The 24,503-nt window shown below is 40.3% G+C and overlaps 1 protein-coding gene across 1 annotated transcript in view; it reads left to right on the top strand.

The window, feature by feature from the left end:
* Nucleotides 1-24,503, top strand: part of LOC306847270 (CUB and sushi domain-containing protein 2-like) — a gene marked incomplete at its 5' end in the record, with an annotated part of 308,039 nt that overhangs the window by 266,979 nt on the left and 16,557 nt on the right. The window contains 9 exons of the mRNA XM_079381119.1: nucleotides 4,084-4,272; nucleotides 5,825-6,010; nucleotides 6,310-6,504; nucleotides 6,782-6,955; nucleotides 7,055-7,228; nucleotides 7,339-7,512; nucleotides 11,174-11,362; nucleotides 11,497-11,670; nucleotides 17,625-17,807. Coding sequence (XP_079237245.1) covers nucleotides 4,084-4,272; nucleotides 5,825-6,010; nucleotides 6,310-6,504; nucleotides 6,782-6,955; nucleotides 7,055-7,228; nucleotides 7,339-7,512; nucleotides 11,174-11,362; nucleotides 11,497-11,670; nucleotides 17,625-17,807 — 1,638 coding nt within the window. The remainder of the gene's footprint in view (nucleotides 1-4,083; nucleotides 4,273-5,824; nucleotides 6,011-6,309; nucleotides 6,505-6,781; nucleotides 6,956-7,054; nucleotides 7,229-7,338; nucleotides 7,513-11,173; nucleotides 11,363-11,496; nucleotides 11,671-17,624; nucleotides 17,808-24,503) is intronic.

The raw sequence follows: 24,503 nt of genomic DNA, 5'->3' as shown, positions 1-24,503 counted from the left end.
TTCAAACACATCATCAAAACACACAGATTGTATTTGGATTTCCACAAGCCACTGTTCTCTGTGGACCAGGAGTTCTCTCAAAACACAATGAAGGAATCAATTTATTAAATTAAACTAATGAATCAATTTATTGTTTTTGTTTCAATTTATATTAGAACTAGACATGTATTTTCAAATACATACACACACTCTAGTGCAAAATTTTTAGGCCACCAGTATTTTAACCAAAAATAAAATGGTTTTAAGCCAGTTACTTCGATCTTTTGCTGTAGTGTGTCAGTAGGAAATATCAGTTTCCAAACATTCCTTTTGCCATTAATTGTAACAATCCATTTAGATTTTTTTTTTTTTGTATGAAAATCCAAAATAGCAACATTCCTACAAAGCTACATTACTGAGAGAAGTTTTAGGCACTTGTGTAAAAATGCTGTTAGGATGCTTTCAAAAATAAAGTCATAAATAGATTTTATTTATAATAATAATAATAATAAACTTTATTTTCTATAGGGCCTTTAAAAGGTACATCTCAAAGCGCTTTACACAGAAAAAAAAAAACAAAAATTAAAAATTAAATTAAAAAATAATGGCAATAATAACAATTAAAAAGTAAAATAAACATCATTCATATGACACAAAGAAATAACTTTAAAGTTATTCTGAAAAAAAATGTTTTAAGAGCAGATTGAAAACACTAAAAGATTCAGCCTGTCTGATCTCAGAAGGAAGATAATTATTTGAGGAGTAAAGAAGAAGAGTAAATATTTGACAACTTATTTGTCAATTAACTTCAACATTTGGTGTGACCACCCTTTGCATTTAAAACAGCTCTTGTCCTAGGTACACTTGTGCATAGTCTCAGGTAGCTTTTGTAGGAAGGTTTCTAGAAGCATCTTGGAGACTATTGAATTGAAACAAGACTAGGTACTAGTCTTTACTACCTGCTAGCGAAAACAAACTTGTAGTGTAACTAGTGTACTTTGAGTCATGAACAAATGACTCTTATGAACTGATTCTTTTAATGAATTAGCCAAAAACAGTTATCGGTTTGGCTTACAAATGACTACATCTAACAAATCAGATGACTCCTCGACTGACTGAATGTTTATGACAACTTACAGTTAAAGATACGCATTCACAAAACGACCAATTATGACTCCCTGCTGCAAAAACAGAATTACGCAGGAAACGCTGCCACAAGCTATGAAGACCTGATTGCGCCGTTTCATGGCGCAATGGCGTAATTCTAAATGAGTTATTACCCCGTAAATATTTAAAAAGTTTCCATATGCTCCTAATCATTAGCGTTTCAGAAGAATGACTAATCACCTCTTTGTCTGGCTCATCAGGGTCCTTTCTCTCGGCATCAGCTTGTTTTGCTTTTTCTGCTCTGTCCTTGCATGATGGATTTTTGATATAGGGCTCTGTGACAGTCTGGGTTAGCAGCGGCAGCACACCTAGGTTTCCCTGCTCAATATGGTTTCCCTTCTGTAGCAACACCTTGGTGGGACAAAAACAGATGGTGGGACAGATTCAAAGCTTCGAACCGTTTTCTTTCTCAATCCATCTTTTATCTCCACAGGCTGTTACTTCATCAACTGTAGCGGGTCCTTTCACTCCGCCTCCCTCTCTCTTTTGTTTTTCTCTTCATTTTTCTTTTTATTTCCTGACCTTTTCTTCCCACCATCACCTGTGTGAGGTTTGCTAAATGACTGGCTTTGAGAAGTTTCAAGGCCTTTCTTTGGAAAAATAAGAAACGGGGCAGGTTAAAGGTTGCAGATTGACAGCATCAACTTTGTAATTTAAAAACAAGGGCCAAGGAGCATGAAAGTGTATTTGTATCGTAACTTTATTAAATGCAAAGCTGGGGCTCTTGGGTCAAAGTCAGGTATGAAATGGCACCACGACTGGTTGACGCAGATGCACAAAGTATTGGAGCAGGAAGGCTAAATTTCTTCTAAGGCTTCTCTTACAGCTAGACCTCTGTGGCCAATAATCAATAGCAGTCTTTTAGCCATTTAGAGGGCAGCACCTGCTCTATCACATGAGAGGTATAATGCACAAAACAAAACCGCTCTAAAACCGCGCTCTAAGCCATTTAAACCATTAGTGCAGGTTTTATTCAAAGTTTTAAAACAGGTATATGATGTGTAAACTTTCGAATTTGTCCATTATCTATAATCTCCAGTCAGGGCTAATGGACGAGAAGCTGGAAACATTTTAAGTCTCAGTGGTTTGATCATTAGAAGGATTTGTGCCTTGTAAAAGTTGATGGTTGCCCTTCCATTACTGTGATCTTTATTTATTTATTTTTCTTTGTCCTACAGTAGGTTAGCTTTTACTTTTAACATTTTCTGTGAAGAGCTCAATTCCCATGACATTACTTGATGAGTGCAGTTTTCTCTCCTGTGTTGATGTTTGCTGGAAAGTTGAGACAGGATTTTTTTATGATTTTAGATTTTATGAACCATAATTTGAGACACTGATATATTTTTGATCCATTTTTTTAAAACAGAAATAAATTAATTATTATTATTTGAATACTTTTATTCAGCAAGGGCACATTAAATTGATCAAAAGTGACAGCAAAGACATTTATAAAGTTAACGTTTTCTTCCATATACTGTGATTTTTGTTCTTCATTAATGTTAATTTAAAGTCCTGGTTTTTTTTTTGGGCATTTATTCTGTTTCAAATAAATGCAGGTGGTGTGATATTTGTCAACTTTTAGAAATACACTAGTGTATAAATGACATGGAATCCAGAACACACAGTAAGACTTAAACCACAACTTAAAAATATTTATATATTTATGGGTTATGAACATGGGGCACGTTGTTTTCTATCTGTCCTTTTTTTTTAAATTGTTGATCCATGTACATGTTTCAAACGGCATCTTTGACTATTGCGTAGTCTCGTGCCATCAGCACAGTGTTTTTAATATGACTTTAATGTAGCTATAGCTAACAGCTGTTCAGCTTTGAGAAAAATGTCTCAAGACCCCTCCGCTCTATTCCATTTTATTTCCTTTTATTGCCATCGAGCTGTTTTCAATGCCAGAATGTGTCCTGTGTGAGTGGTCCCTCACTCTCCTAAAGGAAATTATCATTGCTAGACATTGTGTTGGACTGAAATTAGAATTGTTTTAATGGAATTTAAATGGAAGTTCGGCAAGAGCATCTAATCCAACAAAATGGCATATACATAAGTGGCTGCTTACACTGTAGAAAATAATTTTCTTAATCAGTATTTTTGCATTATCCTTTACATACTGTAGTGTATCTTGAATATATCTAGAATTAATTTCCTGTGCAGTTCGCCTTCGCAAGTTAACTTTGCTTCTTTTTTTTTTTTTTTTTTTTTATGTATAACAAAAAATATAGCTTAAGAACATTATTTGTAGTAGTCTGCCTCTCTGCCTTTTCCAGGAAACCACCACTAATCTTATACTAATTAACTTGCATTAATTAAATAGTCTGGGGAGCAACATCCCCAAGCCCCTGCATTACGGGCAGCTAGCCAAACCTGTTTACCTGTAACACTGAAGTATTATATGAACATGAACTCGTGAAACAGATAAGCCTGTAATGCGGTCATAGCGATTAATAATGCGACAAAATGCATTCCTGTCCCATTTCCTCCTAATTTCCTCCATACCTCCTTTTATATTATGCTGGTATCATTACTGTCATTCTTTTTCTTGTTTGGTCTGCAAGGAGAATAGCCTGCTACGATCTGATCTCAGACACCTCATGTGCCACAGGAGAGAATATGGCCTGGATTGCATATGCCAGACACCATAACTTTGTATAATGACTCTTGTTGTATTCTGAATTACAGTTTAGACTAACAACCTGTACACAAAACGATAGATTTGTATTTGTTACATATCCATCATTTATTACCTTCTACAAATTCCTGCAATTCAATACCGTGCATCTTTTTAATCAGTCCTCAGCTCCCGGCTGCGTTAATATCCGCTGTTTCCAGTAAACAGGATGAGGAATCGAAACGCAATAAGCAGCAGGCTTCACAGACTGATGTATTTTTGACTTCTGGCTGTGTTTACATTTGCATGTGCCTCAGCGGCATACTGCAGTACCCCAGACCCTCCTGTGAATGGCTCGGTGCATAGCCAGACGGGCACGAAGCTTGGCAGTACCTTGCGCTTCAGTTGCGACCGGGGCTTCAACCTGATTGGCCAGACCACCGCCACCTGCACCCACACCCCACAGGGCATCTACCAATGGAACGCTCCAGTGCCGCTTTGCCAAGGTGAGTCTGAAAATCTTGTCTGAAATACCTTGGACAAAGTCTGGAGGCAATTATCTGCCTCTCCTCACTGAACTCTCTCTGCGAAAGACCGGCGCCGGCATGGCTAATTCCGTATTCAATCAATGTTTAGAGCTTGGCTGAATCTGTCAAATTGCTCATCACAATAAATGGGTTAGCCAGGAGCCATAGCTGCAAGACTATTGCTAATGTGCTGTCCGAGGGGAGAGTCTCCTCAGAAAGAGGCAGTTATCATCCACTAAAGCAGGGGTCTCCAAGGGGTCTATCGTTTTGCAGTCTCAGAAGTGCTGCGTTTTATCACCTCTTCCTAGCTAACAAAGGCCTCACCTGTGAGAGAGGTGAATTTCTCTTTGACAGGGACGGTGTGAGATGCCTTAGGCCGAGAGCCTTAAGGGCTGTATTGAACATGCTGAATGGTCTTTTCTGTATTCGAAAGTGGGACGTAGTTGGCTCATCATTGATTGAAAGTTGAGTAGCATGGATATTAAATACATTATGTGTCAGTCCTTTGAAAGAAGAGGCATTATAATGACTTTTGAGACTATAGAGAATAATATAGTGGTTACTGATCTGGGCTGGATGTCAGAAGTTTGTTGGTTCAAACAGACGAGGGGCCAATCATGAATTCTAAAAATCATGAAATTGTCTCTATTGTGGCCTTGGAAAAGACACTTGACCTCAGGTTTATCCAGAGGGAATGTCCCTGTAAGTGTACTGTAAATCACATTGGTTAGAAGTAATTGCTAAATGACAAATTAAGACGGTAGAGGAGGCAGATCTATGGATGTTCAAACTTTTAAATCGGCATGGCCTGTCATCCTGGTGTTGGTGTTCTGATTTGACACGTACAGTGGTGCAAAAATGTATTTAGACCACTTAAGCAGCCCAAATTTTATTGTAATCGAATAAAAACATTAAAAAATTTACTCTTTTATTTAGTTTTTTCAGTTTTTTTTCTCTATTTGCTTTAAATGTCAGTTTGTTTAATGTTGGATTCGATGATAAAGTGCCAAACCAAGTGTCACCTGCAAACAAATGATGCTGCTATTTTTTTTTTATAATTTAGATTTTTTGTTTGTGTTTCTACAATTATTATTATTTTTTTAATAAAGGATGATTGATATTTTACCATCTATGACGTAGACATTCCTATATTTACGTATGTCTGAAGTGCCCAAATACTTGTTGAGGCCAGAGAGAACGTTGTCTTTATACTGTGTTTATGTTCAGTATCCTCTGACTCTGGTGGCTGTCCAGGATGTTGGAGTTCTTACTGTGTCCTTAGTCCATGTCCAGATGTAATCTACGTCTTGGCTTGTGCCCATTGCTTTCTAGCTGCTCGTTTACCTTCCTAGAACCCCTGCAAGCTTGTGTTTGTACAGTCACATTGCTGCTTTTGGTGTGTTCACTGAATGTGTTTACACTCAGTATTCTTTGAAGTGTGATGGCGAAAACAAATACCCACTTTCCTTGGGGTTGTGTGAGAAAATACTTGAGTTTGTTTTGGAGGTCAGAATCTTTCTCTCCTTCACAGTTGTTTCCTGTGGGATGCCCATTGCACCAGTGAATGGCACTGTCATCAGGCAGGACTTCACTCTCGGCTCTAGAGTCACATTTTCTTGTAATCCTGGTTTCCGATTGGCCAATGCTCAGCCGGTGTCAACGCTTTGTCAAGAGTCTGGGAGATGGAGCCCGATGGAGACCCGCCCTCGCTGCGTCCGTGAGTTCATGAGCGCCACAATCACTGTTCATATTTACATAAAAGATTGTTAAAAGAAAGAAAAGATAAAATGTGTATTATCTTTAACTATTTTTTTCTTTAACTTGAAAAGTCTTAGGCCACATTTAATCTTGAAATCAAAATTTAGTTTAAACATGGAAATTAATGGAACAATTTTGCAAAAGAATAAATTACAAGATGGATGAATGGATGGATAGATAGATAGTTAGACATAAGAAATATGTTGCCATAGGTCTTAATCAAATAGCAAATTTTGATTACTAACTTTGACCCTCCAGCTGTGACCTGCCCTGACATCGGCCACTCCGCAGTGGATCATGGGAGGTGGAGGCTTATTTATGGCATGCAGAATAAATATGAGGCCATGATGATGCTGACCTGTGACCCTGGATATTTCTACAAGGGTCAAAGGGTCATCCGCTGCCAAGCTAACGGCACCTGGGATTACCCTGAGCCGAGACCGTCCTGTGAAAGTGAGTGCTATATAGGCTATAGACATATGCTTTGAGGATTTTTTTTGGAAACCTGCAACCTCACAGAGGATAAGTGGTTTGGAGAATGGATGGATGGATTTTCAAAGCCCTGATCTAGTATGTCATGATATAATTTCTAAAAGTCAATTTACATACCAAATAAAGGTTGGGGGAAAAGTTTTCAATTTCAGGACTTTAAAATGAAATTCTTGGTTCATTGTTAGAAAAAAAAAAAAAAAGAAGAATACTAATACAGTTTTCATCTGATTTTACAAAGTCATTTCCTGTGGTGACCTTGGAACCCCTCCGAATGGGAATAAAATAGGAACATTAACCGTGTATGGAGCGACTGCCATTTTTTCCTGTAACACGGGTTATACTCTGGTGGGCTCCAGAGTGAGAGAGTGCATGTCCAATGGCCTGTGGAGTGGAGCTGAGGTCCAATGTCTTGGTGAGTCTTTTTACTTCCGTTATGGGACTCCATCATTAATTCGAGAAAATGTACTCTTATGTTCTCCAAATGAGCATTTACAATATTTTTCTTCAACAGCTGGACACTGTGGCACACCAGAGCCTATTGTGAATGGCCAGATCATCGGAGAGAATTACAACTACAGAGGCAGTGTCGTTTATCAGTGTAATCCTGGATTCCGACTCAACGGCGTGTCTGTTCGCATCTGTGAGCAGGACCACCGCTGGTCCGGAAAGACTCCTGTCTGTGTCCGTAAGTGTTGCTTAGCAAATCTGATATGACGTCTTTTGACAGTTGCATGACCCTGAGAAATAAAATAATCATGTAAATGGATATTAATATGTCGCTCTGATGTTCTGTAGCCATCACCTGTGGACATCCAGGCACCCCTGCTAATGGTGTGACTCAGGGAACACAGTTTAACCTGAATGACATTGTTCGTTTCGCCTGCAACCCTGGTTATGTTCTGCAGGGTGCAATCAAGTCTCACTGTCAGCCCAACGGCCAGTGGAGCAACGCTCTACCCAAGTGTAAAAGTAAGTCCTGTGGCTTCATCATCAGCGGCGGTCCGTAGTGTGTATGTGTTACTTGACAAAGAAATGTGAATAGTGCTGTTATGTTAAAATAACTTGACTGCTCTATTCAAATCTGCTCTATAACTCAGCATGGTGTAGAACAAGAGTATGTGTTCTAATGGTTCATAACTGAGAAATAACAGCATTTAAAGGATTTAAATAATGAAAGTAATGCTTTTCATTAAAAAAAAGATTCTAAAGTCTGTAGAAGCAGCTTTCTGTTGGTCAGCGTGGAATATTTGCATGAGCACCTTGAACTTGTTGAGAAACATTGTTTGCTCTCACAAAATTCACTGTCGTATGGACTCCTCTTAACATGACTGAATTTTGCTGTGAAAATTAAGCAAACAATGGCTTTACTTACTCAAAAACTGCTTTAGTTAGGGTTACAGATGAGAATCTATGCAAATCGTTTTGTGTAATTCAAGATGTTTCATTAGGAGTTGACATAAGCCAAAATGTGCCATATAGTTCACTACTGTTTAAAGGCAGGGTAAGCAATGTCTGGAAGCCAATGTTGATATTTTAAATCACCAAAACAAACCTAACCAAACCAAATCTTTGAAGTCGCATCATCCATCGCCTCAACCCATCCCTCTCTTTAGATTCTAAATGTGTGTTTACTCTGACTGAGGAAGTTGAAGTGGCCTGATCATATCAGTCACAGTCTCCTCTCCATCATGGTCCGTCATTAGCACTGAGCGTGGGAAGACACCCGTTTAATGGCACAAAAGGAGCCGGTAAAAAATGCTATGAGCTCGGAGCTGCATCAATAATTTAGTAGGCCTCTGCACAGCCCCGCTAATCAGCACCAATTTGTGTCTGAGTGAGCTGCTTCTATCTCCAGAATGGCCTCCTAAACCACACAGATAAGTTGGTTAGACTCATATCTTCAGATAATTGAACCACCTCTCCTCAAAAATTGCCACTGGCCAGCAGGAGCATCAATTTTAATATCGTATTACGGCCAAGCACAAATAAACAGATTGTTTTCCTATGTTCTTTTCTTTTTCTGCTTTTCTTTCTTTCTATTGATTTTATTTGTGTATTTATTTCTAACTTAACCATTAACATTTTAGTTGAAAATTAAGCTTGTATATTTAAGTTATAAATGATTGCATGATAGAAAATGGCTTTGGCTAGCTCTGCTAAGAGCTATTAAAGTCATTAGCATGCATTACTACCCTGGAAAGTCTAATTCCGTTGACAAGCTGTCCCTAACGGAGAGATTTTAAGGGAACGTTGCTGGCCTGAAACAGCAGAGGGAACACTCTGGAGTCAAATAAGCAAGCCTGTCCTCTTCATTTGGCTTCACTGTTTCCCCATAATTGCACATAAAATGTTGCCAGAAGTGTGTTCAGCTGAATTTGTTAGAATCAGTCGAAGTACTCAAAGAACAAAACATAGTTTAACATGATGGCCCATCTTATTGTCTTGGCCTGCTCATTTTGCACTTGCACTTTAATGTATATTTTGTTTCCTTTCAGTGTGTGAACGAATACAAATTACTGCTGATTTCTGTTTTAGGTTCATCATGCACTTTTGTCCTTCTGTGCTCTCGTTCTCTGCATGTTTTTGGCTCATATCTAACACACCAGCACTATGGCTGCGTCCGAAATCGCATACTACTTGTGTAGGTACTACATTTGAATTCAAACGTACTTCTCGACCGTTAAAAAAGTACTTTCTATATAGTATGAATGAGGGTAGTATGAATGGAATTCGGACGTACTACATCCGCCATGTTCATGTTGTCACGTGTCATGTGTCGTCACAACAGCGCGAAAATTTAAAGAGCCCACTCTTCAGCAATGTTGCTCATAATTCTTACCGTTTTCATCGCCGTTTTAACGTTGATTGGATCAACAGCTCAGAGGAGGCATAGGTCAGCTTCTCGCAGATCATGCCTTCGTCCACAGCTTATAAAATATTTATCATATAATGCAAGTATAATCACCAATTTAGCTTGCAAGTTTTACCTCAGAATAAAAAGACACGTCTATGAACACCGTGACAAAGGCTGATTTGGAGCAACGAAATAAAGTAATTTATTGTTATGAATGAATACATATAAAAATACACAGGACAAACAAAAGACACATGAATCAATGAATAAACTTGAATGAATGCATACACATACATACAGAGAGAGAGAGAGAGAATGAATAGAAACAAAAACCTTTTACAGCCGATTCACGAAGTAATCTCATCGATTTACAACGTTTAAACTTTAATAAATCAGCAGTTTACTTTGATTATTTTAAACAAGTGCAGTTTAACCACAATAAACAACGTTTGTCCCTGCGGTACTTGCACTTGAAAACAGCCGCGTCGCCGCCTTCCGCCATTTTTCGAATATGACGCCTCCTCTCGCGTGGCCTCATGGGATAGTAAAGTGTCCATCGTATGCCTACTACAGAATTCGGGCGGAAGTAGTAGGTCATCCGGGTACTTCTCGCCTACTGTTTTTCGAATACTATGAATTCGGACATACTACTCGCCTCGCATACTGTTTTTCGCATACTATATAGTAGGGAAGAATGCGATTTCGGACGCAGCCTCTGTCTCCATCTCTTCTCTCTCTAAGCCCAGTTCATGTCCTCAGCCTCAGTTAATGAATCAACTGTTTGTTTATATAGTTTCAAATATTTACAGAAGTTTTTTTTTTTTTTTTTTTAGAAGCCTTTAATCTTCTTTGTAAATCATCTTTTTGTCATTTTGTGTGGGGAAAAGTGTTTGGTTGGATATCAGGGAAAAATAAACCATGCCCACTGGCAGCGTCTTTTATTTCACACAATTCACTAAAGAAATTGCACAAATCAATTAATGGCACAAACAAGGGCAAAAATGAGTGCTGAATGTGTTTTGCATGCCACAGTTGCCCATCATTTAGATTGGTTTGTTGCGGAGGAGGAAGCAGACTTGAACAGAGGAAATATTGAGATATGTATCTGGATAGATGCTTGTTTATAAAAAAAAAATTCCATCATGCAGTGATCATTTGATGAATTACTGCCACCAAGATAGAAATTTACACAAAGGTTCCTTTTAAATGAAATTGAAATGAATTATACCAAAAAACAGTTCTGACTTAAATAATTAAGCCACAGTATGCCGTTTAAAAATTGTTGTCAGTAAATTTTTTAAATGTTTTTGAAAGAAGTTATGCTTACCAAGTAAAATATTATGAAATATTATTACAGTTTGCAATAACTGTTTTCTATTTGAATATATTTTAAAATGTAAGAATTTATTCTTGTCATGGCAAAGCTGAATTTTCAGCAGTCATTACTCCAGTCTTCAGTGTCACATGATCCTTCAGAAATCATTGTAATATGCTGATTTGGTGCTTAAGAAACTTAATTTATTATCAATGTTGAAAACCGTTGTATACTTAATATTTTTTGTGGACTCAGTGGTATTTTTTCAAGAATGTTAAAAGTAAAAAAAACAGCGTTTATTAGAAATAGATTTGCTATCATTTTTCATCCATTTAATGTGTCCTTGTAGCCTAGTCCCAAACTTTTGAATTGCAGTGTACTTCTCACCAGTATACTTCATAACCTTCTTTCTTTCTGTCTGTCTTTGTCGTTTTCTCTCGCCCACTCTATCTGCGTCTCAGTTGTGAACTGCACTGATCCGGGACATGTTGAAAATGGTGTCAGACAGGTCCTGCCCAGCGGGCCTCATCGTTACAGTTTCCAGACCACAGTTTCTTACAACTGTAACCCTGGATACTACCTGCTGGGCAGCAGCAGTCTGAGCTGTCAAGGAGACGGCACATGGGACCGTTCCCTACCCAAGTGCCTCTGTAAGTCATCTTAGCCTGATAAACCAATACTCAAATAATTTCACAACCTACTTTACTCTGAATTGTTTATACACGTAATCTGACATTGTGCACTATAGGTAACATTTGCCCTTTTTTTTTCCTCTCTGCTGCAGTGGTTCTGTGTGATCGTCCCAGCATGCCTCCGTATGCACAGATCTCGGGGGACAGGCGCACAGTGGGCTCCGTTATCCGCTTCAGCTGCATCGGCCAGCGCAGCATTGTAGGCAATACCACCCGCATGTGCCAGCTGGATGGCCAGTGGAGCGGCTCCCTGCCACATTGTTCTGGTACTTCAAATCTTTTCCCTACTCAACATGCTCATCTGTCTGTCTTTGTTATTTTTATTTAGTAATTTATTGGTATGTAAAAGTCTTTTAGAAATATATCTCATAGTAATTTTTTATATTTCCACAAACTAGACTACCTACTTTCATTTCAAAACATTCTTTGTCTCCTATTTTGTCTTGAGCAGTGAAGCTGCCAAAAAAGGTACTGCAGGTCCTTTGGTTTCCCTGCAGGCTCTGCACATTTGAATTCTTCTTCACAATGAATGATGTTTTATTAACAAATTTTGGGAGGAGCGCGTCAGATACTTAGCCTAATTAACACAGGAGGTTCGCACTCAAGTTAATCAACGCACGAAGATAAATACAGCTGACATACATCTATTAATTTGATGGTTAATCAGCAATCGGTTTGCACCTTTTACCATTACATCTCAGACTCAACCCGTCCCGTCCAAACAACGAGACCTATACTGAGGATTTTTCGGATCCTCCGGCCAATCTCCCGGTCCCATGATCGGTCTTTTCACTCCAGCCGCCAAGGCGACCAATAGATCGAGAAAAGCTCAGAACTCGCCTCGCTCGACACCACCGTCGTCTCCATGAGCGTCGGGTCGTAGCAGCAGGCCTTCAATGGGGCCGCGCCCCAGTTCTCACCGCAGCAAAGCCTCACTCGCTTCCCGCTTCGGCTCAGCCTTCGCCGCGGCTCTCCCGGCCACAGTGCCGTATGCAGCTGGGCCTCTAGCTTCTGTTTCCAGATGCTAGCGTGAGGCGGCCTCCGCTAGCGGTGCAATCACCAGTGCTGCCAAATAATTCTCAGGTAAAATCGCTAAAGGAAGGTAATTTATTGATCAAAGTTGTTAAAGAACGTCGCGACATCATTGGATGTTAATTTCACTATGTAACTATGACGCAAGTGCTCAGGATACACACTGGAATTATTCACACTTTCCTTATTTTTCACCAGCATTTTTACCTATAATTAATTTCACATTGCATTTCAATAAATGGACATAAGATGGATGAGATTAATTTCGTTTTATGGATAAAACCAACAGTGGAAGAGGAAAATTTCACAGTTGATCACAGTGGACCAACAGTAAATGATTAACAATCATAGGTACAAACCAAAAAATTAAGGCAGCAAGCGCAAACTGCAACTTAATTCATATGTGAAGTGTGTACTGCTAGGCACCTCTCCCAAAGTGTGTAATGTTACCAGCTGATGTGCCACTTGGCTGGCTAGCTGTTTCAATATTTTTCTTCCATGTGTGATTAAAAAAAAAAAAACTTTTATTACTTTACCACTTTTTAAAGTTTCCCAAATATTTTTTTAAATCACCACATTTGTTGCTAGTTGCTTTTTAAACAAGTTACTAGGGTAGTGCAACAAAATGGCTAAATCGGCAACACTGCAGGCTACCTGGACATTCCAGCATGTCCAGCTAAAAGTCTCAAACCATTTTTCAGTGGCCTCCAGCTCCCGAAGCAGACACTAGCGCGAGGCTACCTCCGCTAGCAGAGCAGACTTCTCAAATTATTCAGGACTAATTATTCCTTCCTGTGGCTTACAGCTACGGCAGGTGAAGCAAGCGCGAGGCTGTCTCCGCTCGCAACAGACCCACATATCTTTATTTTACTCCCTTTTCTCTTTTGCGTCCATCAGTTTCCCACCTCAAGACCCATAGGCCGATATTACGTGTGAGGCTGCCTCTGATGGAAATTTTGGCCCCTGCTCCTCTCCCTCTCAGCTCTCTACTTTATTTAAAGTCACAATATCCTCTTTTACAGCAACATCACTGCCCGTCACACCAAATGCTGTTGCCTCGGAGCCACCGCTAGTGGCTTACAACATCCGAGCACAGATCCTGGCAGGTGCGGGCATAGACCCCTCATCCAAGGCCATCACTAACAAGCAATTGGGTTACAGATGCATTGCAGGCCACAATAGGCCATAATAATCGTTTTGAATAAGGTATCAACAGTAAATAACTTATGGTTCTGTTGAACAAACTTAATAAAATGTATAAAACAATATAACATGCATACGCATTACATCAAAGCCTACAGAGGACTCAAATGGCCCGACAGTCGTCTACTTGTCACTGTGCGATTTCTTTATGATAGAAATGCTGCAACAATCGTAAATCATTGAACGTGGACATCAAAAGTTTTTCATTACGTTCAGCCGTTTCACCATTATAATCTATTAAGCTTTTCCCTTATAGGCGGCGTAATTAAACAAGGGTTCATGATCAGCCCTTTCAATGACCGCCTTCTCAGCATTAGCCCATTGGAGTGGCTGCTAGGAAAATTTCCGGGGTAAGAAATACCTTCTAATCGATCTATCAGCTCTGCATAACTCCCCGTTTCAAGCTTTAGTCTGTCTGCCGGCGAGGCTCAACCATCCGACGCAGTGAGTATTAATCTCCCGTCGGATGCCGCAAGAACCTCCCGGCCAGACAACCCCTACCTCTTCCATCCCACGGTCGGCGAGGCTTACCCGTCTGACGCCGTGTGTATTGACCTCCAGTCGGACGTCGGCGAGAGCCTCCCGACCACACAACTTTACCCTTCTGTCTTTAGACGCCGCAAAGCCTCCTGGCCAGACAACCCTACCTTTTCCGTTTTTCACATTTGGCGAGGCTTACCCGTCCGACGCAGCGAGTATTGACCTCCAATCGGACGTCGGCGAGAGCCTCCCAACCACATAACTTTGCCCTCCCGCCCTTCGCTCGGCGACACATTCCCGACTGACACCGTGAGTCTTGATCTCCCATTGAACGCGACAAGAGCCTTCAGAATACGTTTCTCTTTCAACTACCGGTGACATTTACCCGCTTGCGCCACGAGTATCGAACCACCGTCGAACGCTAAATAAGCCATCCGGTCAAGCAATCTTGGCTTTCAGTCTGCGAAGCTTAACCATCCGATGCAGCGAGTATTGATCTCCCATCAGATGCCGCGAGAGCCTCCTGGTCAGACAACCCTACCTTTTCCATTTTCATGTTCGGCGAAGCTTACCTGTCCGACGCAGTGAGTATTGACCTCCAATCGGACGTCGGCGAGAGCCTCCCGACCACATAACTTTGCCCTCCTGCCCTTCGCTTGGTGACGCATTCCCTGACCGACGCCGTGAGTCTTGATCTCCCATTGGATGCTGCGAGAGCCTCCCGGCCAGACAACCTTACCTTTTCCGTCCTATGGCCGGTGAGGCCCATCCAACGCTGTGAGCATCGATCTCCAGTCGGATATCGGCGAGAGCCTGCCGACCACTCATCTTTACCCTTCTGTCTTACCTGTCCGATGCCGTGAGTCTTGATCTCCCATCGGAGGCCACGCTTGGCAAGGCTTACCCGTCCGACACAGCAAGTCTTGATCCCCCGTCAGGCGTTGGCGAGAGCCTCCCAGCCAGACTAAACTACCCTATCCATTTTACGGTCGGTGAGACTTACCTGTCCGACACAGCGAGTCTTGATCTCCCGTCGGACATCGGCAAGAGTCTCCCGGCCACCCAACCTTACCTTCCGTCCGACGGTCAGCGAGGCCCAGCCATTTGACGCCATGGGTCTCGTCCCCCCCGCCGAACGCTGTCCGAATACTCTCAGCCATATGTCACATCTTTTTTCCCCCGCCTGGCGAGGCTTACCCGTTCGATGTCCTGAGTCTTGATCTCCCATCGGATGCTGCGAGAGCCCTCCCAGTCCGGTTTTCCTTTTCGCCCTACCCGCCTGGCGAGACTTACCCGTCTGATGCAGTCTTGATCTCAGATCTCCTATACTTGCCGCCTCGGATGTCGCAAGAGTCCTCCTTGTCGGACGTCCTAAACTCTTTTTACCCATCAAGCCGATAGGACCCACTCGTCCGACGTCCGGAGTCTTGATCTCCAGTCAGAGGCTTAATGGGCCCTCTCGGTCAGCTACCCGCCTTCTGTCCTCTGATTAGCAGGGGATAACGGCCAGCAAGGCCCGTAAGCCGACTCCGTGAGCTGCTCCACTCAAGGCAACTCGGGCCCCCTGGTCAGGGCCACAATTACGCTGCTCCTCCTTCATCGGCCGGTAGGGCTCACTCGTTCCAACGTAGTGAGCACACTGTTGAGCATTGGTTCGAGCCCTCCCGACCGGGTGCCCAACCACACAGTCCACCAGTGGCCGGTCAGGCCTACCCATCCTATGCCAAGCCGCTCCCAAGGAGCACGCAAGCTTCGGCCTACCATACAAGTGACTTCTCAAACCAGCTCCCGCCAGATCTCAGTGTATATTTGGGGGGTTCTTAGTCTGGCGGCTGTCCAACTCAATTGCTTTTTGGGGGATACTCTGGGATCGGGCCATTCCTGAGCCCGGAGCCCTTCCCCAGGACAGCACGCCAACTACGCATTACTATACTCGCCAAATACGCATTACCTTACTCGTGCTAAATATATGTAAGTGTGAACTCATGAAATTATGTTTTATTAACAAGGTTTGGGAGGAGCGCGTGGAATTCACTGAGCTCTTCAGAACATCCTTTTTTCCATAACAATGCAAACTGCATGGCTAGGTGCTTGATTTTTATACACCTGTCACAATGGGTCTGGTTGAAACACTTGAATCCTGAATTTAATAATTAAGAGGTGTGTCCCAATACTTTTGTCCATGTAATGTGTTTAGTGGGGCATGGGCTCCATTTTTCACATTTGAGATAGCACAATCTCTGAAGTCTTGTAAGCATGTGAGATGATGACTAAATGGCTTCAGGATTACAGCCCGGATCAGTGTGTGGTAATACAATATTGCCATATAGGCAGCATCCAGAAGGGCAAAGAGTGAGTCCCCTCATAAACTGGTTTAATCTTCTCATATTGGGCTTGGCGACACAGACTCCCACATGCCTGCCAGGTAATGAGCTGCCCTGCTCCACTATAAACACATCAGTCCATTGCAGCCCTCAGATATGCCAGAAGAGCTTCATCCCTGGCTGTAAAAACACTGACAGGTTAATGTCACAATTCATAACATTCATATTTCTCATAAGAATGCTGTTTCTTTCTGTCAGCTGTCAAAAAGTGCATTAGGCTTCTTTTGCAAGACATCTTGTGGTTAATAACTGACCTGTCAGTGTGAGTTTCTGAAGACTATATGCAGGATATAAATAGTAGTAATTCTTTAATATTTACTTCACCCTTCTCCAAAAGACTCACCATTCATTTCAAATTAGTGATTGTTTGTTGAGCATTACCAGAGGATATATAGGGAATAGAAATATCATTTGTAAATGCATCAGTGGATCAAAATATGAGGATTTGCTGAAGAACACTATGGAGCGCACGGGTCAGCATTATGAGTGGGGAAATTAAGGGAAATTTTCTATCCCTGGTGCTTTCCTATCCAAAGTAAATTATCACATAAACCAAGCCTCTGCGATGCCTCTTTTTCATCTCCTTTGCCAGGTCTACCGCAGAGAGTTGTTCAATAAATATGAATGAAATTACTCATCATCTTGTGTAAATCTCAGTTAACCTCTTTAAATAAAAACCTAATGTAATAGAGTGCAAGTTTGAAAGTCCTGCGGGGTATCTTGATAGTAGTTTTACCATCACTCGCTGTCAAAGGATCTAAATTGGACTGGTTTGAGGGTATTTTCATTGTACATAGACACTACACCAAGGGTTTGAAACTCTTTGGTACTTGAGGTGTATAGACAACTCCATTGATTTTAATGGGAGTGATTTAGTTTTGAGTTTCTCCATACCATGTGTCCGTTGGTTAAACAAGCTGTCTAAAATCACCACCTTATCCCTGAATTGTGCATTTAGCACTTTTATATATATTTTTTTATATATCATGTAATTTTAAATGCCAACCCAAAATTAAGAAAGTGAAAATTTATATTATGGGCCTGATTTAAAGATGATTCTTTTGTTAACACTGCCATAAGAATAACTGTCAAAGTGATCATCTGTATGTGTGTTGTTTCAGGGGAATCTGCTGGTTTGTGTGGAGACCCTGGCGTTCCAGTGCACGGGATCCGTCTGGGAGAGGAGTTCACCGTAGGGAGCGTCGTACGATTCAGCTGTGAGCCTGGCTACGTTCTGAAGGGCTCCTCTGAACGAACCTGCCTGGCTAACGGGAGCTGGGTGGGCATCCAGCCTGAATGCCACGGTAAGAAAAATGAAACCTGGGTGGTCTGCAGAAGAATGCGGCTGAACTCAGATGATTAATCGCTTCTGCCTCTAGAAGATTCTACTGCACCCAAAATTGTAGCCTATGCAAATTTCATAGGCTATTTCATAGCAGTTTCATTCTGCACACAAATGTCTAAACTTGTGCAAAACAAAAGAGCGAGATGAAGACAGATTGACAGACTGAGGTAGAAAGTTGTTGGCGAGAAGTTATTTTCATCTTGATTGGTTCCCGTCTGTTCTCTACTGTAGCTCTGGGGTCTGAGGTAATTTTGGGGCCCTTGAGATGTGTTGACATGCCCTGATATTTGTGCTTATTTCAGCTACTTATAATATACGATTGACCAACATGTATTTTTTTTTGTATTCAGCACAAACTATGCTACAATAATATGTGACCAAGGTGGATGTACATGTTTGCATTTGTTAGAAAAAAAATATTATGCGTGGTTAGTAAGTTTTGGGGAAAAAAATGTAGCTGAAATAAGGCCATAAAAGCCACACTAAATCGTCCTGAATAAGACTTTTGTGTAATCAGTCTTCTAGGCTAGAATATTTACTTCACAATTATGTGAAAATCATTCAGCTTACTCATTCACAGAAAACAATATATTGATTTAAATTTTTAAAGACATGTTTTGTGATCGAAAGCCAATATGCGAGGGAGTGGTAATAGCCTTGAATATTAAGTGATTTTCACCTGAGAGACAAAGGGCCCTCCCCTAAAGCTGCTAATGGCCCATCAGTGTGACTGTGACTGAGGCAGGTAAGAGAGTGTGAGGAGACTGAAAAAATGGGGTTTTTAAATTATTTGTATTTTATTTACAACACAGTATAATCAAAACATACATAATGAAGGTCAAAGACACATTATTGTGCACACTGATCTAACCACAGAGATGTGAACAGACTTTGAGGCATTCCTGCAACAGATTCTCTTCAACAAGTGAAACAAGTACCTGACATTTACTTATTTCCATGGATTCAAGAAGAAAAAAACATAAACAGTAGTCAAGGATCTTGTTTTACCATAGAATATCAGTGTAGTTGACCATCTGATGTTGGTACAGCGCTCTCAGAGGAAAACATCTTGAAAAAAGTCATCAGGATTCATCTGTGGTTCAGGTACCTGATTCAATAAAATACAAACAACCAAAAAAAAAAACATTTGTGAGCATAGACTCATGCATGCTTTGTACTATCGTACACAAAAAAAAAAAAAAACATTTTATATCTGAGAAACTAATTATTATTGTTTAGTACGTTATTAAAATCCATTTTTGAACAGAGTAGGCTATTAATAATAAACATGTTATAAACATACTTAGACTCGTAGCATTCATCATGTTACAATGTACTCTCATATTACTTTTATTGTTTTATATAGAGCATGAAAACATCATCGTGCCGTAAGAAATTTAAATACAATAAATTGTCCATCATATTCAAACACTGTAGTCTGGAATTACAGTTTGGGAGAAAAACAACTATGATTTTGCAGTCATATAGTCTAGTATGTATGATTTTATAGAAGCTGTTATGATTCTGCAGCCATAGACTCACGTATGCTGTGAACTACAAAAGGATGTACTTTGTACCATTAAAAAAGAACATTTTATATCTGAGAAACTAATTGTTATTGTTTAGCACGATATTAAATCTATTTGTGAACATTAAACATTCATGTTGTCGTTTGGGAAAAACCCAACTAAACGCGTTCAGGTTTGTCACAATAACACGCTAACTAATGCAAAAAAGAAGCATTTACTTACTTATCAGATCGATCGTTGTCTTCTGGATGAACTCTCCTCTTATTCTGAGGTAAATCCAGCCTTTACTCGCGGCTTCTTCCAGAAACGAACAGCAGCAGAGATGAACAGAGTCTCGTGACTGTTTGTTTGTTGTTGGGCGTCTCCAAGCGCGCGCGTCACGTGGTTATTTACATGTGAACACGAGGGGGCGGGATCTCATTAGAAATAATAGGTGCGTTCGACTTGAAGCACGGCTACAGACGGTGGTCAACGAGAGTAGCCGCTTGCAGTCAGGGGCGGAGTTGAAAACGGAGTCGTCAAGTCGGACACTTCGGGGCTCTCGTAGTTTGCTGCATCTACCTCAGTCATGGCAGATCACGTGGCGTTTGCTTGCTTTATTGCAGACGAACTGCAAGCTATAGAAATGCCGTTATTGTTGTATGAAATTGAGCACAATGAGCAACGAAAGTGAGTAAAGGTTCAATGTAATAAGTATTGTTTTTATATATCCAAAGGGACATGGGACCATACCCAACACCAGTGTGACTCGTTATTTCTAATACTAACCAATCAATGCAATTACACTTAACAATTTTCATTAGAAGTGATTCTTTTTTTATTACTATGTTGGTTTATGTTTTAATAAACCTTTAAGATGTATGTAATATTTTGAAAGGGTGTCATTATGACAGAAACAAGTTTTAAGTAAATAAACAGAACATATTGAAAATTTGACTTGTGCAGTATGATTCATTATGTGTGTTTTTGCTACTGCAACTTAAAAATAATCTATGAAGATAATAATTGTATGTACTAAATGTGGTTTTCATTACAGATAAAAGAATTAGGATGTTACATATTTGTTTACTTATTTTACTATTTCTCCAGTTAGGTAAGCACATTTTAGTAAGACAAAACACCATGAACAGGCCTACGGATAAGCCCAATTTATTTGCCTTTCTATTATGATTTATACCAGCTTATGAAAGTGATCTGAATGTTGTATTAAGTTGACATCCAGCCAGAGTTGTTGGGAGTAATCACATGCAAGTGAAGATGGATGAACCCAGCAACTAGACAATTAGTATCAATCAGAATCCACGATGACCACATTATATTAAAAGTCTGTAAGATTGACATTTGATTTATTCCATAAAAAAATGATTATCTAAATAGGTTATGCAGCTTAATACTGTAAAGGGTCTGTATGAAAAAGGTCCAAAATAAACCTATGCACAAAACCTATATATAAACGAATTAACAAAAAAGTGATTGCAGTAAAAATAATTGTAATCTTTTAATAAACATGATTTACGAGATGATGACATAAAGTTAATTTATTTTTATTTTTATTCTTTTGAAAGTCCGTATATGAGCATTAGTGGGACTGAAGTTGTCAGAATAAACCCGAAATACATGTCGTTGTTGTCATGTGGTGAATTTGGCCAATCGTGAAACAGCTGTGTCGTCATCAGCGCTCCCGCAGTCGCTCTGGAGAAATTGCGCCGGCTGAGTCAGTATCGCGAAACACTATCGCGGTACTTTGATGCCACACGTGACAGTGACGTGTGGTCGGTGCCGGTTCAAGTCGGACTAAATTTCTAACCGGCATACACTGCTTCAAGTCAGCCGCCGATCGGTCTGCTAAGTGCTGCATGAAGTCGAACGCACCTAATGAGTTAGACTGGACAGACTGAACATCGTGTTGGTTTCATACGGATTACTTTATCACAGAACATTTGTTTTCGACATAGTGATGGGAAGTTCGGATCATTTTACCGACTCGGACCTTTGAGTCTCGTTCAGCAAAATGAACAAATCTTTTTTCGAGTCATTTCGTTAATTTTAGCAAAATATAATTCAAATGTTATGTGTTACTTTCCAAACACATCTACTACTTATGCAAACGTTTATCACACTACAAACAATACAAAACTATAATGATATAAGAAACAGAAAATATTAATTCATTGTTTACCTGGGTCTTTGATTACTTTAGTTTTTGTTTACTTTAGTCTATGATTTGCGCACCACCTCTTATCTGACAAGTCTTCGGGTTTGAGTCTTTCGTTCTTTTGTCACGTGACAGCCCCATACGCTTAACCAATGCAGCCTGAGCCGGAAAGAGAATTGATTAGTTCGCCTCACGAGTCTCGGGTTTGAGTAGTTCGTTCTTTTGTCACGTGACAGTTTTGGACAGAGAAATTAGTTAATTTACAACCTTCCTTACAAACGGGTGCATAGTCATTATTATTATTATTATTTACTCTTACAGTTATGTGATGCTTTTCAGGTCTCAAATTATTGCTTTTAATTTCTGTCACATGGTTCTTTTCCATAACACCATGTGGTAATAAAGATAATAACGAGTTGGTTATGCTTTATTAAATTTTTTTTGGAGTCTAATCTTCATAAAATACAATGCCTTGTTGTATTTATGTCTTTTGAGTTAACCCTTTAGATTGGACTATAGTGTTACTTACTATACTTTTGTGACATATGACACTTTAGACATTAACACTCTGTACACACTCCTGAATTGTTTTTATTGTTTATTTTTGTGACAGAAAAGCTATAGCAAAGAGGATAACTATTCCAAAATGAATTTAAACTATTTAAATAAAAAATACAAGAATTGGTTAAGCGTATGGGGCTGTCACGTGATGAACGAACGACTCAATCCCGAGACTCGCGGAGGTGAACTAATTCCAGTAGAGCACCCATAGAATGTTGTGCAATGCGCATGCGCGACTGAACGAATCACTCCCCGAGACGACTCGGTCTTCCTGAGTCACATTAAGGATTCGTTCAAAATGAACGAATCGTTCAAGAACGACCCATCACTATTTTGACAACACTTACTTCAGTTGAAAGCAGACACTTTAGGCTTTCTATAGAGGTAACTCTCATGTTTCTGTGTTGAGTATTTGCTGAGTTACACTTCATTTTAGTGGCGCGTTACTATAAACAGATTGCGGAGACGGCGAAGACAGAGAGCGCACCCTGTTTGTTTTCTTTTTTCCCCAAAACCACAAAGTTTTGTTGTAATCGTGAGTGTACTCAAAAAAAAGTAGACACTTAACAGTTTCGATTGATGTATAACACTTATTTGTGTGACCAAAATCAACAGAGTATTTTTTGTGTCTTTTGCACTTATCTTAAAAAAACCGAGTTCGTATCGCCGGCGATACAGCCGACCCCAATGGGTTAAAGTGGCTCAGTACACCTGGGGTGTACACGTTACACTTCTACTTGTACCATGTTTCCTTTCTCTCAACATGCTGAAACGACTGTGCCCGCCCTGCTGGTCCCCTGGACACTGGGCTGCTGTGTTTGCACTCGCTCCTTCTCTCTTAAATAGCATTATTATTCTGCTCGTGTTAGTTTGTGTAAAGTGCCTGCAGAGTCAGGCTGACAACCCAAAGAAAGGCATGTCAGAGAAGCAGAAAACCCAGGTTAATTACCCGTGTGGAGATGCCTGCCATTTTTATTACCCTGCTTTTTTAACACCAGCCATTTGTTTTATCTCACATCTTGTTAACAGTCACCCCTAAACATTCGAGATTTTTATTTTTGTATCTCTTACAAAGCACACTGTCATCTCAATCCCTTCCTACCTCCCAAATGCTTGGGGGTTGTGCGCTTGAAATGTGTGCGCTTGTGTGTCTGCCTAAGTTTGTGTTTCTCTTATTTATTTGACCCTTGGGCTATTGTTATCCATGCCAGTTCAGCAAACTGTGGTGGCTTAAAAGGTGGATTCTCAGAAAATGCCAACGTTTCAAGAGAGTAAATCAATAACAACCTAAAATCCCTCTCATAAATTTACATCCTAAATACACCATAAAAAGCTCATCGTCTTAAAGTGCAAGGGGTAATCAAGATGACTTTTTTTGTTTATGTCCTCATCACAAATGTTTGATGTCATAGCATTTACTTATATGATGAAATAGACCGTTCTTTGCAGAACTGGGGTATAATGTGATATACTATAAAATAGTGGTTGTCAACTGGTGAAATGTGATGCAAAAAAAAGGAAAGCAGGGAAAAACGTCATGCATTCTGTAACGGGGCGAACAAGACGTGAGACGTGCGGATCCAAGTGCAAGCTTTTATTTATAAACAGTCAATAAACAGGCAGTGCCAAACAACGGCAAACAGGTATGGTACGGGCAAGACACAGAGCAATCCTAGGGCTAGCGAGAGTCAACGATCGGCAAACAATATCCAACAGGACAAGGCAGAGAGAAAATCCAGGTATACGAGCAGTAGTCCAAGAGAGGTGCAAACAGAGTCCAAACGGCAAGTCAAAGGGTAAATCCAGGAAACACGGGCAAGACAAAACAATAGAAAAACACACAAGGCAAGACTATGACAACAAAGTAGGTTCGGTATCGCAGCTAAAACTAGGAGAGTTATAAATGCAGAACAATACTGGAATTAAACAGAAAAACACAGAATGGCTCGGTAAGGCAGCTAACACTAGGGGAGTGATAAACGCAATACAATACTCGGCAGAGAGGAAGAGGAAGTCCATGGTTTAAGTAGGCTGTGTGATTGTGTGATAGTTCTCAGGTGTGAGCGTGATTAGTGCAATCAGCTGTATGTGTCGTCAGTGCAATGGATGATGGGAATTGTAGTTCATGGGTGAAGTGCAACAGTAGTGTGGTGCAAGAGTCAATGTGATGGAGGAGTGACCTCTGGTGGTGAGTAAACAGAAGTCCACAGACCAGATTTGTGATATACAAATAATTAATAAACGGTAACACTTTAGTTCAGCGACCAATCCTCATTATTAACTAGTTGCATATTAGCATGCTTATTATTAACATATTGGCTGTTTATTAGTACTTATAAAGCACATATTCTGCATGGCCATATTCTACATCCCTAATCCAACCAAATACCTAAATGTAACAACTACCTCA

The sequence above is a fragment of the Barbus barbus genome (genome assembly GCF_936440315.1).
Source record: "Barbus barbus genome assembly, chromosome: 27".
Classification (NCBI taxonomy): domain Eukaryota; kingdom Metazoa; phylum Chordata; class Actinopteri; order Cypriniformes; family Cyprinidae; genus Barbus; species Barbus barbus.
Note: the sequence above shows the minus strand (reverse complement) of the source record. Positions and strands in the feature narration are given on the sequence as shown.